Raw genomic sequence first — 16,999 nt, 5'->3', positions numbered from 1 at the left:
CTTCCTTTAACGGCAGCCCGGAGACAATAGGCGACCTTAAGGCATGTGTCTCCTTACTGCAGCAGCAGCAGCAGCATAGGCCAGCAGTATTTGTTTGGCATGCTCTTATGGGAGCATGGAGAGGCTACACACCTGAGCTGCTGCTGCAGCAGCTGCAGCAGCAGCAGCTACAGCAGCAGCTGCTGCCAATGCTTCAGCAGAACTGCAGGCCTCTTCTGCCCCGGGGTGAGTTGCAGCAGCAGCAAAACAGCAACGAAACAGCGGCAGCAGCAGCAACAGCAGCAACAGCAACAGCAACAGCAATACTAGCAATGATAGTTGCAGCCCCACAGTAGGAGCTCCGCAGCAGCAGCAACAGCTGCTGCTGCTGCTGCAGCACCACCAGCAGCAGCAGCATGAGGAGGACCAATATGTTCGCTGTATTTGTGTGTTTTGATGTGTAGGTGTGCTGCAGCAGGTGCAGCAGCAGCAGCAGCAGCAAAACGAAGCAGCAGGTAGTTTGCTGCAGTGGCAATCCCCATTAAATTATATTTATTATTTTTTATTTATTTATTTAATTAATTATTTTTATTTATTCATTTCTTCTTGTGGTGTTATTGGATGTAAGGTTGATGCTGCAGCATTGCTGCCTATGGCAGCAAATGCTGCTGCTGCTGCTGCTGCTGCTGTTGATGATTATGATGATGATGCTGATGATGCAGCAGAAGCACGTGCTGCTGCTCCTGCAGACCCTGCAGACCCTGCAAACCCTGCTGCTGCTGTACAAAGCTGCAGCCCAGCCTCTACTGCAGCAACGGCGGCAAACAAAGGGACAGCAGCAATATCAGCAACAACAGCAGCAACAACAGCAGCAACAACAGTAGCAACAACAACAACAGCAGCACCACGCGTATTACATTTAGGTGGCAGCAGAACGTATCATCACTACATGCATGCAGTAGCAGAAGCTGCTGCTGTCTTCGAACCCCAGCAGCAGCAACAGCAGCAACAGCAGCAGCAGCAACTATATCGGCTGTATACATCAACCCCACAAACGCGCCAAGTGCAATGCAGCAGCAACAGCAGCAGCAGCAGCAGGTGCCGCTGCTGCTGCTGCTGTTGCGATGAACATGACTCTGTAGAAGCAGGAGCAGCGCCGTCACCACCCACAGCAGCAACAGCAGCAACAGAAGCAGCAGCAGCAGGAGGAGAGGGTATATTTGCTGCTGCAGTAGAAGGTTGCAGTATATGCCCAACTATAATAACATGCATGTGCTGCTGCTGCAGTTGTTTGCTGCAGCATAAACACTTCTTAATAACAAGAACATCTAATGATCATAAAACATATAATGTAAATATCTCCCTCCTCCTCCTCCTCCTCCTCCTCCTCCTGCTGTTGCTGCTGCTGCTGCTGATGTTGTTGTTATGGCTGTTTTTGCTGCGGTTATTTCTGCCGCTTTTGTCGTGATTACTGTTGCTGCTGAGGTTGTTGCTCCTACGGGTTGCTCTGGGGTTTAGGGTTTAGGGTTTAGGGTTTAGGGTTTGTACTACAGGTTGAGGAGACAGCCGCTTCTTGCTGCGCTCACATTTGGGCAAACGCAACAGCAGCACTTTGGGCTGGGGCATTCATGAGATGCGGTGAGGGTTTAGGGTTTAGGGTTTAGGGTTTAGGGGTTGGATAGGCATACAACACGAGGAAATAGCACATGACTTCAGCCGCATTTCACTTCTCGAGCCATCAACCCTAAACCCTAAACCCTAATAAGCTCTAATAAACCCTACTAAGCTCTAAGAAATCCAAATCAACCCTAAGAAACCCTAATACTGCCTATTAAAGTCCTCTATGCCCTCGTAAACCCTCGTAAACCCTAGGGTTTGTTGTTGCAGATTGGGACATGTTCTCCCTTTGTCAATGGCACTCAAACCTCCAAGCAGCCGCGAGGGTTTTAGGCGGCGGCCCTATTTATATATCGGATACTCCTGAGGAACTTAGAGCAAACCCTCAACCTGTAAACCCTAAACCCTAAACCCTAAACACCAATTGGCAGGTACACTCTTAGGCTTGCATGCGGAGAAAGGCGTGTTTTTGTGCCGTGCTGCAAAAAGGGAAGAGGCGCTCCTCCATTTAGGGTTTAAGCACAGGGTTTAGGGTTTAGGGTTTGTGCTGCAGCGGCAGCTAATAAAGCGCCTATGTATGGAGGCCCCGCAGGGGCCCCCTGAGGGGCCCCCTTGGCAGTTGCTGCGATGTATCTCTGTTGGGCAACCAACAGAAGATTGTATCTTCCTTGACCCCACCAAGACTCCAGTCGGGTAAACCCTAAACCCTAAACCCTAGACAGTACCCTCTACAAGGCAGACTGCCACAGACTGCCACAGTCTGAAATTCAGCGACTGTTGTAAGCTACCACATAGCTGGATGTCTAGGGTTTAGGGTTTAGGGTTTGTATTTTAGGTACAAGATATGGAATGTCTGCACTGGGGGTTTCCTTGTTGGTGTTTTTGGGTTGTGTGATAACCACGGAGGGGGCCCATACACCGCGCTGCTGCAGCAGCAGCTGCTGCTGCTGCTGCAGCAGGAGAGGGGCCCCTGGATACAGCTGAATAGCCCCCCTCCTACAGACCTCCTCTGCTGCGACCTTGAAGAGTGGAATGCTGCACCCCTCCATCCCCAGTAAACCCTAAACCCTAAACCCTAAAGTAAAGTGGTAGCGCAACGCGTGCCTGTGCAGCCGCTAGCTGGAGACGAGTATCCGTGGGCATTAGGGTTTAGGAATATGAGGGTTTGGGATCTTGAGGGTTTAGGGTTTAGAAGTTTTAGGGTTTAGGGTCTAGGGTTTAGGGTTTGTCTGCAGGCATCCATGGGTAGTATCTGTCTATTATTCAGCTTATCGTCTTTTTTCAATAACACCAATTTATAATTTATTATGTAAACCCTCTAAACCCACTAAACCCTCCAAACCCTCTAAACCCTCTGTTGGTAACGAACAACTAAACCCTCGTCGTGTTTCCCTCATTGGTATAAAGGATGCATTTGCTGCTCCTGCTGCATTTCTATTTCCTCCGACTCTTATACATTTTAATACAATAACCCAGCAGCAGCAGCAAGAGCAGCAGCAGCAGCAAGAGCAAGAGCAAGAACAAGAACGAGAGGAAAAACGGCAGGAGGAAGAGCAGCAACCGCAGCAGGGGCATCAATCTCAACAGCACCAGCACCAGCAGCAGCAGACCTTGCTGCTGCAGTTGGAGCAGCCAGCTGCTGCTGCAGCTTGTTGCGTTGACTCACAGATGTCTGCGAAGGAATTCAATGGAGACATCGTATTGCCTCACAGTGGCAGTGTAGGCAAACCCTAAACCCTAATTCTAAACCTGATCAGCATATGACTATCCCTTTGCTTCCTTCTTCCTTCATTCTTGTCTTTGGTTTATTATTGTTGGTGCCTGCTGCTGATCGATTGCACCGACTACTCTAGGGTTTAGTGTTTAGGGTTTAGGGTTTAGGGTTTAGGGTTTGTTGTTTGTTTCAGGGTTTACTTGCTCAAATGGCTACTCAAGGGTCTGTGGTGTTTTGGTATGATGGGCCTGATGAGCCTTGCTGCCTTCTTGTAAACCCTAAACCCTCATGCACAGACACACAACAGACTGCTGCTGCTGCTGCTGCTGCTCTTCCTGCCGCTGCTGCTGGTGCAGCAGCCGCGGGACACCCCGCAGTTCAGGACCTCTCGAAAGGTGGAGTCCCTGAACAGGCCCCTTTGCAGCAGCAGCAGCAGCATCAGCAATATCAGCAACAGCAGCAGCAACAACAGGAAACACAGCAGCAGCAGCAGCAGCAGCACAAGCAGCAATCTCCTTTGTCTCTGTGGGGTTTGGAAGTTCTTGCTGCTGTGTTGACAACCACAACGTCTCTCTGCCGACGATACCCTTGCTGTTGTACTGCAGCAGCAGCAGCAGCAGCAGCAGGATCCGGGGCAGCGCTAACAGCAGCAGCAGCAGCAACCGGAGAAACAGCACCAACAGCAGCAACCACAGCAACGCCTGCTGCTGCTGCTGGTGGCCCCATCATGCATAGGATTCTGAAACTTAGCAGCAGCAACTGCAGCAGCAGCAGCAAAAGCAGCAGCAGCAAAAGCAGCAGCAGCAAAAGCAGCAGCAGCAAAAGCAGTATTTCCTTTGAAGGGTTTTGCTGCAGCCAATGCTGCGGGCCTCTTGTTGCTGCAGCAGTGCAGCCAATAGAAATTCCTTCTCTTTATTTGCTGCAGCATTGCCACTATGGTGGTAAATTGTACACAATTAACATAAAAAGAGGAGATGTACTGTTGCTTTACTGATGCTAGCTGCTGCAGGAGCAGGTGCAGCAGCAGCAGCAGCAATACGTGCTGCAGCAGTTGCACCGGTAGTTGCAGCAGCAATTGTTGTAGTTGGATTTTGCTGTTGTTGTTGTTGTTGCTGCTGCTGCTGCATGATGCAGATACAGATGCAACGATATATGATGCAACAACAGCATCAGGAATAACTACAGCAGCAGCGGCCGCAGCAACTGCTGCTACCACTAATGTTGAGTCAACCTGCTGCTGCTGCTGCTCACCATAAAACTGCTGTACAGCCACTAGTTTTGACCCCCCCGCTAAGAAACATACGGTTTAGGGTTTAGGGTTTAGGGTTTAGGGTACACACTCCTAGCTGTAAGAGATCTACAGCCAGCATTTTAGTTTTTAGTTTTTGTTGTTAAGAGGTTGTTGTTGAGCGTTTATGGTTTAGGGTTTAGGGTTTGGGTCAAATGGCACCCCTCGCCGATTGGAGCTGGCTTAGGGTCACTCCTTGTGGGGGGCTTGAGAAACACTAAGCCATAAACCCTAAACACTAAACCCTTGGATCTAAAACTGAAGTTAAAATATTATTTTTTATATTTATATTGTTACTTTTTAATTATTTCTTTTCAGTGTTTCTGGTGTTGCAGTACAAACCTCAATTCAGTGTATCGGATTTAGGGTTTAGGGTTTAGTACCTGGCCTCTGGGGTTTAGGGTTTAAGGTTTTATCCCCATTGGCAGCCTTTCCTCCAGCTCGAGCAAGTTGAGTTGCCCCAAGGCATTAAAAGATTGAGCCTCGCGTTTTAGGGTTTAGGGTTTAGGGTTTAGTGTTTAGGTTTTCGAGCATGCCGCACCAATGGCCTGCTGCTCGTGAATCCCCTTCAAGGGACCCAGAGGAATCGGCAAACAACGAACAGCAGCAGCAGCAGCAATCTGATGGAAGTAGTGATGCACACAAGACAGCAGCAGCAGCAACAACAGCAGCACCAACAGCAGCCGCAACAGCAGCAAAACGTCGCTGGTTTACTCCATGCGATACAGGATGGAGGTCGAGGGGGAAAGTCAAAATGACTTTGGTGCTGCTGCTGCTGCTTCTGTTGCTGCTGCTGCTGCTGCCTCTTCTGTTTTTTACCGAGCAGCTGCTGGCGTTGCTGTCTCTCGACAGCTCTTCAATCTGGTTGTTTCCTCAGCAACAGCAGCAGCAACAGCAACAGCAACAACAACAGCAAAAGAAACAGCAGCAGCCGCAGCAAGTCTTTCACATTCAAGACGAGCAAGTTCCCAGTGATTGGCCTCCCGCCCCGCTGCCGCCGCCTCCTGTGCCCCCAGAATGCCAGTAAGCCCTAAACCCTAAACCCTAAACCCTAAACCTTAGACAAAGGGATCTTTCATTTAAGGAGGTTTACGATTTTCAAGGTGTAGGGCAAATTAGTAATTAGTGTTTAAGGCAGCGAACTAAGTGTTTGAGGAAGATCAGGGTTTAGGGTTTAGGGTTTAGGGTCTGTTTGCCTTGCAGGGCATTCTTTGAGGGAAACCTTTCTCTCTCTCCAGCAAGTATCATCGTAGCAGCAACAGATAGCGACTTGCTGCTGCTGCAGCAGCTGCTGCAGCATCTGCTGCAGCATACACCACATCATCTGTTGCAGGAGGTCCTTGTATCTCCGTACCAGCAGCAACAGCAGCAGCAGCAAAACTATATCCTTAGAAATGGGGGGCCCCTCGAGCCGTTGATGGCGCTGCTGCAGCAAACCCCCAAAGTTATTGTATTGCATGAAACACAAAAGAGTAAAACCCTAAACCCTAAACCCTAAACCCTAAACCCTAGGCAAGTAAGTGTCTTAAAGGAGTGTTTTCTATTGATGGGCGCCTGAGGCGGCAGCAGCAGCAAAGCAGGGAGGCATCCCCAATGCTTATGGTTTAGGGTTTAGGGTTTAGGGATTAGGGTTTGTGAACTTTTTGCAGCTTATGCTGCTGCAGTTCGTGCTGCTGTTCGAGCAGCAACAGCTGCTGCAGTTGTTGTGTTGCCTGCGGAAGCCCTTGTCTCTCCTCATTGGCTACAGCCGATGCTGCTGTTGCTGCAGCAGCAACAACAGCAACAACAACAGCATATTATAGTATATCCAGCAACAGCAAAACAAAGCCAAATGCCGGGGGGCCCCCTAGGGGGCCCCTATTGCCACAGGGGTACGCTGAAGAAGGGTTCTTCTGCTGTTGTTCCTGCATTGTTCCAGCGGCAGCAGCAGCAGCAGCCGTGTTGCTGGAGGTGTTGCTGTACTGTTGCTGTTGTTGCCTCTACAGTATTGGTGCTGCTGTTTCATTGCTGCTGCTGTTACTGTGTTGCTGCTGCTGCTGCAGCGGAGCTCACCTGGGCCCTCAACAGGAGGGAAGTGCAGAAGGCAGAAGAAGCAGCAGCAACAACAACAGCAGCAACAGCAGCAAAAGCAGCAGCAGCAGACATTGTGACTTCTTCAGTGCTTCCTATTGGAGCATTTGCTGCAGCAAGAGAGTTGCTGCTAGCTGCAGATACACCCGAGCCGCTGCTGCAGCACAAAGATGGAGTGTATCTTGAAGTTTCTCTTCTTGCTGCTGCTTGTCAGCTGCCTGTACACTGCACACGATGCAGCAGAATATACATAGCAGCTGCAAACCCTCGTCTAAACCTCGTAAACCCTACACCCTAAACACTAAGCACTAAGTGTACACGGCTGTGGCTTCGGGTAGGCTAAAGAAAAAGACGCTATTTTGTGGTGTGATTAAGTAGAGGGAGCAGCTGAGGGTTTAGGGTTAAGGGCTTGGGGTTTTGGGTTAGGGTTTGTGGAGTTTAGGAGGAGGAGCGATCTCTCATACAAGCCAAGATGAGGGTGGCAGAGGCCTGGCTAGGAGATATTGCAGTGCTTCCCTGGTAGGGTTTAGGGTTTAGGGTTTAGGGTTTACGACTTTCAGATTTTCTTATTCTTCCAATATATTCCTTTTTTTCTGTCTTTTTCTTTCAATTATATTTATTCATTCATTTATTAATTTTCTTTAATTTTTCTTTAATTTATTATTATTTATTTATTATTTATTTACTATTTTTTTATTTTATTTAATTAAATTATATAAATTGCCTTCCCTGCAGGACTTCTTTAGGAGAGCCAAATATACCCTTGGGGGGGCCCCCACGTCCTCTGTCTGTTCGCCTGGCAGCAGCAGCAGCAACCGATGCAGCAACACAGGCACCAAATGCAGCAGCAGGTACTCGAGAGGGAAAGGGAACGAAGGATGCAGCCGAAGTTGCTGCAGCAAGAACAGCAGCAGCAATAGGAACAAATGCGTATGCACTCTTAAGACACTGCAGCAAAGATCCAGCAGCAGCAGCAGCAACAGCAGCAGCAGCAGCCGGATTGCTGCCAGGACCCCCAGATGTTCGACTCCAGCATCAAATCCCATTACTGGGTAAGGAGCCTCATCTACCCACAACCTAAACACTAAACCCTAAACCCTAGACGATATTACTAAACCCTAAACCCTAGACGATATTTCTTTTTCGTCCTCGGGTTTAGTTGACTGCTGTTTTCCAGGGTTTAGAGTTTCCCACGGCGTGCTATTGAGGGTTTGTCATAAGATTTCCCTTCCCCTCCTTGTCGTACCTAGGGTTTAGGGTTTAGGGTTTGATGCTGTCCTTAAGGAAATATAAAATGGTTAGGAGGAATTCATTGGCCGGCGATTTGTTTAAATTTTGAATTTAAATTTTCCTTTTTTTTCTCCGCACAAACCACCACTAACTGCAACGAAGAATTGAGTATCTTTGCTGCTGTCTTGCTGCAGCAGCAGCAGCAGCAGCAACAGGAGCATCAGTATGTGCAGATTCGCAGTGTTTCTGCAACACTAGCTGAGAGTTGCTTAAATGGCCAACTCGTTGCAGCACCATGTGACAGCCAAAACCCCGACCAGTGGTCAGACCCTAAACCCTAAACCCTAAACCCTTGAACAGTCCCTAACCGTTAAACCTATATCCTAAACCCCAAGCCTTACGTCATTTGGCCTTAAGTCTTAGCCCTAAACCCTAAACCCTACTCCGCAAAATATACACCGTTAGCTCCTACACCCTAAACCGCTAAGCTACACAGAAGCAGCAGCACATTTGCATGCTCACGGCAGCAAATTGTTGCAGGTGGATTTATACTGAAGATCTGCTGCTGCAGCACGCAGCAACCAGCAGCTGCCTGTCTATCCACAAAAAAGAGCTGCAGCCGCTGCTGCAGCCCTGTGACCCAAAAAATGTTTACCAGGTACACGCTGCTGCTGCTGCTGCTGTAGTGATTCCGTTGCTCATGCTGCAGCCCGTGTGACGATTGTTGCTACTCTTGCAGCAGCTCCTGCTGCTGCTGGTTTGACGGTTGTTGTTGTCGTTGCTGCTCTTTGTTGTTGTTGCTGCTGCTGCTGCAGCACTGGAGGTGGCCTCCATCTGTCTTCCGCCGTTGGCTCTATCTTGGCTCTGAGGAAAGGCTGAATGCAGCATCTTTCTCGCTGCAGCAGCAGCAGCAGCAGCAGTTGCTGCGGTTGCTCGAGATAGAGAAAGAGAAGCAAAGCAGGCGAAGCCGTAGGAAACCCTAAACCCTAACACAACCACCAGCTCCACAGGCAGTCATCGCCAACTCAGCTGCCTCATCGTCTTCAGCAGCAGAAGAAGCAGCTGCAGCAGCAGCAGCAGGAGGTTGGCTTGATGCTTCTTTTAGCAGAGCTTCGACCTCAGTAGGAAGGGAGAAACCATCGTCTTCTTCAGTCTGTTGCTGCTGCCGCTGCTGCTGCTGCTGCTGCTTGTCCCCGGTTGAGATGCCTCGAGCAATTGGATCCGCAGCCATTAGCGGCATCATGGCCTGCAGCAGTAGCACCAGCAGAAGCAGCAACAACAACAGCAACGTCAGCAGAGGCAGTCCTAAGACAACAGAAAGTCAGCAGTGGCAACAGCAGAGCAGCTGTAGCAACGGCAGCAGCAGCAACAGCAGCAGCAGAAACAGCAGAACCAGCAACAGCAGCACCAGCAACAGCAGCACCAGCAACAGCAGCACCAGCAGCAACAACAACAAACCTTCTGGAGGTTGCTAAAGAGGTTTGGAATTTCTTTCTCTTGTTCGCTAAGCAGCATCTTTACGCGATGACGCTGCAGGCAACCACCAAACCCTAAACCCTAACCCTAAACCCCAGTAGAACCCTTCTGCCCCTCCAAAACCGTTTATGACTACGAACATGGAAGCATTCTACAAGAATTAATGGTTTAGGATTTAGGGTTAACCAAGCATGCAGAACAGTTTTTGATGCACAACACTAGGGTTTAGGGTTTTGGGTTTAGGGTTTACTTCTTTGGGGTTAGCGAAGCATGCAGGGCAATTTTCATGTATGACGGGCAATTTATTTTTTTCTGCAAATGTTTGGGTCTGAAATTCCCTCGTAAATGCCAAAGGGCGAATAACTCGCAAATCCCCAGCATCTACGTAGTAGTGACACTGCAAGCACAAACCCTAAACCCTAAACCCTAAACCCTAAACAAGAGAAACCCGCTGAGCACAGCGGTGGAGTCGCACTGCTTGCGCAAACCCTAAACCCTAAATCCTTAGCCCTTAACCCTCAACAAGCGCATCCATCTGGCTGCGATGGTTTGAAGATACTCCTGACACAAACCCTAAACCCTAAACCCTAAACAACGACAACACCGAGCTGCAATTTCCGTTGCTTAACCTCACATCAATAAAAATACAAATATAAATATATAACTAAATAATTAAATAATTAAATATATAAATAGATAAAATAAATACAAATATTTTATATTCTTATTTATTACCTTCATTGTATTTAGTTTTCCGTTGTTAAATGCTGACATAACGAATGATTCTGCTAAGTCGTCAAGATGCTGACCCAATGCCAAGACATTAAATCCATGCTGCAGCGGCAACAGCAGCAACAGAAGCAGCAGCAGTAGCAGCAGCAGCAGTAGCAGCAGTAGCAGCAGCAGCAGTAGCAGCAGTAGCAGCAGAAGTAGCAACGGCAGCAAATGCAACAGAGGGAGAGGTGGCGATACAGCAGACAGCAGCAGTGCAGCATCAAAATAGCAAACACCCATACACTTCAAACACTCCAAATACGCCAGCAGCATCATCAATAGCAGCAACAGCAACAGCAGCAACGGCAGGAGCAGCTAACCTTGCGCATGCATGAGTATAGCAGGCCACGTCTCATTCTTGAGCAAAAGGCACAAATCGATTGTCTTTTCATATACTGACGAGCTAAATCAAATATAGGCAATTGAAGCCAATACCAATCTATACCTGCAACAGCAGCAGCAGCAGTAGCAGCAGCAGCAGCAACAGCAACAGAAGCAGAACTTTTAAGGTCCCTAGGGTTAGGGTTTAGGGTTTAGGGTTTAGGACTATTATTGTTAGGGCTTAGAAATTTTTCGAATTTTTCGAATTTTTGAAGTTTTTAGTGTTGAGGGTTTAGATTTTAGGGTCTAGGGTTTAGAATTTAGGGTTTAGGGCTTAGGGCTTACCAAGCCTTTCAAGGTAGATTTTTAATGGTTTAGGATTAAAGTTGGGTGCTTGTGGGTCAACAGTAGCAGCAGCAAGATGGAAATTGAATGGTACTCTTTGTTGTATATCTTTTAATATATGCAGCATAGTAAGACTATCTTTGCCTCCAGATAAACCGACTAATATTCTATCTCCTTTTTTTATCATATTAAATTCCATCATTGCTTGTCCAACACTACGACGTAATGTACGAGGTATAGGGATCGATACAGCAGGACGGACACGTGATAATCCTGCTGCTGGTTCTGCTGCTGCTGGTCCTGTTGCTGCTTCTGGTTCTTTTGCTCCTTCTGGTCCTGTTGCTGCTGCTGGTTCGGTTGCTGCTGCTGGTTCTGCTGCTGCTCGTGGTGTTAGTGGTGCTGATGGTGATGATGCAGGTGGTGCTGCTGGTGATGCTGGTGGTGCTGCTGGTGGTGCTGCTGGTGATGGTGGTGCTGCTGCTGGTGGTGCTGCAGGTGATGGTGGTGGTGCTGCTGGTGCTACTGCTGGTGATGCTGGTAATGCTGCTGGTGTTGCTGCTGGTGATGGTGGTGGTGTTGCTGGTGCTGCTGCTGGTGATACTGGTGGTGCTGTTGGTGTTGCTGCAGGTGATGATGGCGGTGCTGCTGGTGATGCTGGCGGTGGTAATGCTGCTGTTGCTGCTGTTGCTGTAGCTAGTGGGCCTGCTGATCCAGCTGCTGATGTGAATGCTACCGTTGGGGCTGCTGCCGCAGTTGTCTCATTTGCTGCATTCTTTACATGCGCCTCCTCCAATGGCTGTTGCTGCTGCCGCCGCCGCCGCCTCTGCTGGTACATTTGCTTCTGCTGTTGCTGTTGTTGCTGCTGCTGCCGCTGCTGCTCCTTTTTCTCGTGTTTACGGGTGTGCTGTCGATGCGGCTTGCTGGAAAATGAGTAGTCCCCAGTGTTACTGCTGCTATTGTGGCTGCCGCTGCTGCTGCTGTTGCTGGTACTGTGATGCTGCTGCACTTGTGTGCCTTCGGAGATCCAAGGATCTTTAGAAGCCATCAACATTTCCACAGCCCTCCGCAAGCCAGAGCAGGCGTTGCAGCAACAGTGGTTGCTGCTGCTGCTGCTGCCGTTGCTGGTATTGCTGCTGTTACTCTCTTCGGTGCTGCTGCCTTTGCTGCTGCTGCTGCAGCTGCACGTACACAGCAACGGCTCTTCTGCTTGGTAACGCCGCACCTCAAAGACAGAATCCAAAGCCCTCAGGACACCGTCAACTGTCTTTGCTGCAGGTGTAGCAGCAGTAGCAGGAGCAGCGTCTTCTGCTGTTGCTGCTGCAGGACCAGCAGCAACCCACTGCACTGCTGCTGCAGCAACTAGTGGCCTCATATTTGCCTCTTCTTCCCGCTGCAGCAGCTCAATTAGCTGATCATCTCCCTGGTGCTGCTGCAGCCTCCAAGTCACCTCTGCAAACGTCTCCATGCATCCTTCCCGCTGCTGCTTCTGCTGCTGCTGCTTCCAGGCAGCAAGCGAAGCCCTGCCATCCTCAGGCAGCGCAAACCAAACCATAGAAGCAGCCGTTTGAAGGAGCTGGGCAAAATGCGCTTTTTCTCCTGCTGCTGCAGCTGCTGTTGCTGCTGCTGCCGCTGCTGCGGGGGGACCCAATCGAGGCTGCTGCTGCTGCGGCAGTAAAGGGAAAGGAAAGCCCCTAGAAGAACTTGGAGGCAGCCGCAGCAGCAGCGGCGGCAGCGGCTTTGTGTTGCTGCACTTGCGTATGACAGCAGAGGCTACCGTATCTGCAAACTGCAGCATCTCCAGCAAAGGATTTGTTGCTGATGCTGCTGCTGCTGCTGCAGTTGCTGTTGTTCGTCCCTCGTGGCTTTTGTCTCTCCTCCTGCTGCTGCTGCTGTATATTTTGGGGCCGAAGTTGCTGAGCCATACACGGTGTCTGTCGTCTGCTGCCCCCTTGCTGCCTCCCGCAGCAACAGCAGCACTAGTAGCAGGATCCCGATCAGCAACAGCAGCAGCAGCTGCTGCTGCTGCTGCTGCAGTGGGCTTCCAGTCTCCTGTCTCTGCATCAACGGAGTAAGCAGGCAGCAACTTATAGGCATGTGTTGCTACCCATAGCACAGCTAGCATCAGCTGCTGCAGTTGATGTTGCTGCACTGCCATGGAGACACTAACACGTACGACTCCTGGGCGCAGCAGCTCCTGTCCTGTCAGCAGCAGCAGCGCCTCTGCAGCAGCAACAGCAGCAGCAGGTAACCCCACACAAAATGCAGTGTATGGACCCGCGCAAAGACAGCCGCTGCGGCATTGAAGCCCAAAGACGTCACTTAATACCCTCACAACAAAATTAGGGTGTAAGTATAAACCCTTTCCTGCTGCTGCTCCTGCTGCTGCTCCTTCTGCTGTTGCTGCAGCAGCAGGACGCAAGTCGTTGCCATATTTAATTAGAAAAGAAATTATTCCGACGCGAGGGGCTGCTGTATTCCCCACAATTTGAATCCTGCAGACACAGAAGCAGCAAGGGATAAGCGTTTAGGGTTTAGGGTTTAGGGTTTATACAAGCAAAGGGGCAAACTAAAGGTATATAAGGGAATAAAAAGAGACAAGCAAAAAAGACAGAGAGAGATAAAAGGAGACAAACGCACAGGGAGAGGGAATAAATAAATAAAAAAATAAATAAATAAATAATAAAAACATTAAAAGACAACGAACCTTGGATGGGCCCCCCAAACCTTAAGGAGCGCTCTAACAGCAGCAGCCTCTCGGTGTTGCAGCTGCTGCAGCGGCATATGCTGCAGAAGCCCAAGAGCTATGGCAGATCGACAGATAGCAGGGAGGTTAGGGCTGCCTCCTTCTTCTCTTTCTTCTCCTCTATCCATTAAGTACACTGCATGCAAAGATGCATTCGCCTCCTGCTGCTCCTGCTGCTCCTGCTGCTGCGCTCGCGACCATTTGGCGTTGACGAGGTACACGGAACCCCCAGCTGGGTGGCAGGGCAAATCCGACAGCAGCAGTCGCTTCTTAACCAGCAGCAAACCTGCAGTAGCAGCAGCAGCAGCAGCAGCGGTGGAAGCAGCAGTCTGTGAAGCAACTGTTTATGCGATACGCAAGGGCAAAAGCAGCAGCCGCAGCAGCATCAATCGCAACAGCAGCATACGCAGCAGAAGCAACAGCAGCAGCAATGACAGCAGCAACACAACAGCAGCAGCAGCAGCAGTCCCACCTGCCGATCCTGTGCCACCCAGTAGTTTGTGTGGGGAGAAGAAGACTGCATCAGGAGCAGCAGCAGCACTTGCTGCTGCGGTTGCTGCACCAGGAAGACAGCAGACGCCTGTCTTTGCTGCAGCAGAAGGGCAAAGCCAAGGATGTGTGAACCACAGCTTGGCAGTCTCTTCCTCTTCTTCCTGCTGCTGCTGCTGCTGCTGCAGCAAGTGCTGCAGCGGATTAAAATCGATGGGCACATGTGCTGCTGCTCCTGCAGCATCGACAGCAACTAGCCCTCCGTGTGCATGCACAAACTTGCAGACAGAAACAAGAGTAGAAGCAAATATATCAGCATCGCTGCTGCTGCTGCTGTTGCTGCTGCTGGCAAGGAGGGCCCCACTGACATTTCCTGCTGCAGAAAGGAGACAGATGGGGACGAGACAAATCTTTTGCTGTTTTATACCCAACGATTTAAAATAGGAAGAGAAACACGAATAGCAGCAGGCGGGACCCTTGCTGTTGCTGCTGCTGTTGCTGCATCCGTTGTCGCTACTGCTGCATTTGCTGCTGCTGCCGCTGCATGCATCACAGCAGCTGTCTTTGCCTTCGCCCCCCTCCTGCTTCTGCTGCAGTTCCTGATGCTGCTTCCCCTGCTGCTCTTGCTGCTGCTCCTGCTGCTGGTTAAAGCGGGAGCAGCAGCAGGAGACACGTTGCAGCAGCCGCTTGAGGCCCGAGAGAGAGAGGCCCCCTGTTGAAGTATCAAGAGACAGCAACTGAAAAGAATAGGAGACACCTGCCGTTGCCGTTGCTTCTGCTGCTGCTAGGGGAGCTGCTGTTGAGAGGGAAGCAGCACAAGCAGAACCTCCTGGTGCTGCACACATCTGTCTGTCTTGAGGCCAACAATAAGCTCCCGCGTGGGCTGCTGCTGCTGCCGCCGCCGCCGCACCAGCTTGAGTGTTCATGCTGCTGCAGTAGCTGTTGCTGCTGCTCTGTACTCGTGTCTGTACAGACGAAAAAGGCAGCAGCAGCGAGTGGTGGCCTGTGGGGTCACAAACAAACATCACGTGAACATGTGGCTGCTGCTGCTGCTGCTCCTGTTCCCGTATCTCCTGCTGCAGCTGTTGCAGCTGTTCTTCATTTTGTTTCTGCTGCTGCTGCTGCTGCACAGAAGCAGCAGCAGAAGCCTCCAGGTCTGCTGCAGCATGCTGGTAAAGGTGCCTCCGTGCATGCAAAGATGTCTTTAATCTGCTGCTGCAGCGGCGACAGCGGAAGGACCCCCATCGATCCTCTTCAAACACCTCCGTAAAGGCCTGCAGGTAGCTTTTGCTGCTGCTGCTGCTGCTGCTGCCATTGCGGCCTGATGAAGGCGACGCCGCTGCCGCGACTGCTGCTGCTGCCGCCGCTGCTGCTTGAGGACCGGATAGAAGAGATATTGCTGCTGCTGCTGCTGCTGCCGTCGATGCCGATGAATCCTGCTGTCTTGGTGCTGTTTCTGCTGCTGCCGCCGCCGCTGCACTTGAGGGGAGGGCCTCTCGTGCTGCAGCAGCCACTTGTGGGGCGCCTAGCAGCAGCAGCTGCAGCAGCTTTGCTGCTGCAGCAGACGCGCCCGAGCCGCAGAAGTACACAGCATCTTCAGGGCCCGCGTTGAAGTACTCCTTTGCTATTTGTCTGGCCTGAGTACCAAAACCCTAAACCCTATGCCAATAACCCTAAACCCTAAACCCTAGAAAGTGAACCTGCAGGAGTGAAAGAAAGTCGCATGTGGGGATGCAGAGGGGAGGACGTGTATTCTGAGAAGATATGCAGTTTAGGGTTTAGGGTTTAGGGTTTACTTCTTGAACAAAGTAAGTTGCTTGTCTGCCAAGGGCCGCCTGGTGGGTATGTGTATTGGCTGAAAAAGGCAACACGAATTTGTATATGCTCTTCTCTACAGCCCGCAGCGGGCGTCCTGAGCCGCACAAACCCTAAACCCTAAACCCTAAACCCTCAAATTCCAAACGCTAAAACCCTAAAGCCCTAAACTCTAAACCCCAGAGCCCATTGAAACAAAAACCTCCGGCACCATAAGTGATGGCGCCTTAAACCCTCAACAATTAGCCAACTCTCAACTCTAAACCCTCAACTGTACAGCCAGAGATACCCAAAGCCATAACTCCACCGAGCGAAACCCTAAACACTAGACCCGCGGCAGCTCCTACCCGTCGCAGCGAAGTCGAAGTATAGCAGAGGCCTGGGCCCAAATGGCCCTGAAATATACCCACAATCTGTTCTGCTTCTTCTCTTGCTTCTTTTGCTGCTCCTGCTGTTGCTCTCGCTGCTACTGCTCCCGCTGCTGCTGCACCTGCTGCTGCTGCTGCTGCTGCTTCTGCTAAGACTGCGGGGTCGAAAACCCCCGATTTGATTGTGGTTGAAAAATTCCAGGGCCTCGTGGACCCGCAAAGGGTCTGTTGCCATTCTTTAAACCCTAAAAACCCTAAACCCTAAACGCTAGACTATAAACCGGAAATTAGTACTGGTTAAGCCTGATGTCTAACCGCCGCATAGAAAGCCAAAAGACCCTCTTCTATCTTGAAAATTAAAAGGAAAGTAGATGTTTGCTTTAACAAAGTCTTAACCCTAAGCGCTAAACCCTAAACCCTAGACTGCAAGCCTAGAGTTATAATCCCTCGTAACTTCGCCATAAATATGGTGAGTCTAGATTGAAGTAAATGGATTTTTGACAAAATAAGAGAAGGAAGATACCAGATTACTAGATTTTAGTGTTTGAAGGTCAGGGTTTAGTGTTTAGTGTTTAGGGTTTGCGTTCATTGACCGCCCCACACTGGGGGCCCCAGAGGCCCCCTTGGCTCAACTAAAGAATAACTGATGAGAGTTAAACACTAAAAAATGAAACACGAGCCCTTAGAGTTTAACTTAGACTCCAAGCCCTAAACACTAAACTCTAAAGCATAAACCCTCATGCGAGACATCCGAGCAGAACCCCTGGCAG

The 16,999-nt window shown here is 50.2% G+C and overlaps 3 protein-coding genes across 3 annotated transcripts; 2 read left to right on the top strand and 1 right to left on the bottom strand.

The window, feature by feature from the left end:
* Positions 1-1,874: 1,874 nt before the first annotated feature.
* EMWEY_00017550 (hypothetical protein, conserved) lies at positions 1,875-3,585 on the top strand (the record flags this gene model as incomplete). Its single annotated transcript, XM_013477563.1, has 5 exons — positions 1,875-1,988; positions 2,156-2,289; positions 2,432-2,487; positions 2,832-2,841; positions 3,504-3,585. The coding sequence occupies 5 exons, from the start codon at positions 1,875-1,877 to the stop codon at positions 3,583-3,585; spliced, it is 396 nt and encodes a 131-aa protein (XP_013333017.1).
* A 1,545-nt stretch (positions 3,586-5,130) lies between these two features.
* EMWEY_00017540 (hypothetical protein, conserved) lies at positions 5,131-8,007 on the top strand (the record flags this gene model as incomplete). Its single annotated transcript, XM_013477562.1, has 6 exons — positions 5,131-5,621; positions 5,802-6,070; positions 6,248-6,469; positions 6,641-6,888; positions 7,111-7,187; positions 7,953-8,007. 6 exons carry the CDS (start codon positions 5,131-5,133, stop codon positions 8,005-8,007), a joined length of 1,362 nt encoding a protein of 453 aa, XP_013333016.1.
* An 870-nt stretch (positions 8,008-8,877) lies between these two features.
* Positions 8,878-16,464, bottom strand: EMWEY_00017530 (aminotransferase class V domain-containing protein, conserved, putative; the record flags this gene model as incomplete). The annotated part of the gene is made up of 11 exons (XM_013477561.1): positions 8,878-9,144; positions 9,357-9,428; positions 9,625-9,771; positions 9,891-9,935; positions 10,110-10,208; positions 10,469-10,593; positions 10,815-13,306; positions 13,519-13,843; positions 14,030-15,683; positions 15,843-15,958; positions 16,209-16,464. 11 exons carry the CDS (start codon positions 16,462-16,464, stop codon positions 8,878-8,880), a joined length of 5,598 nt encoding a protein of 1,865 aa, XP_013333015.1.
* Positions 16,465-16,999: the final 535 nt, after the last annotated feature.

This window comes from Eimeria maxima, genomic scaffold (genome assembly GCF_000499605.1).
Source record: "Eimeria maxima Weybridge genomic scaffold, Emw_scaff146, whole genome shotgun sequence".
Lineage (NCBI taxonomy): Eukaryota > Apicomplexa > Conoidasida > Eucoccidiorida > Eimeriidae > Eimeria > Eimeria maxima.
This window is presented reverse-complemented; position numbering and strand designations above follow the sequence as displayed.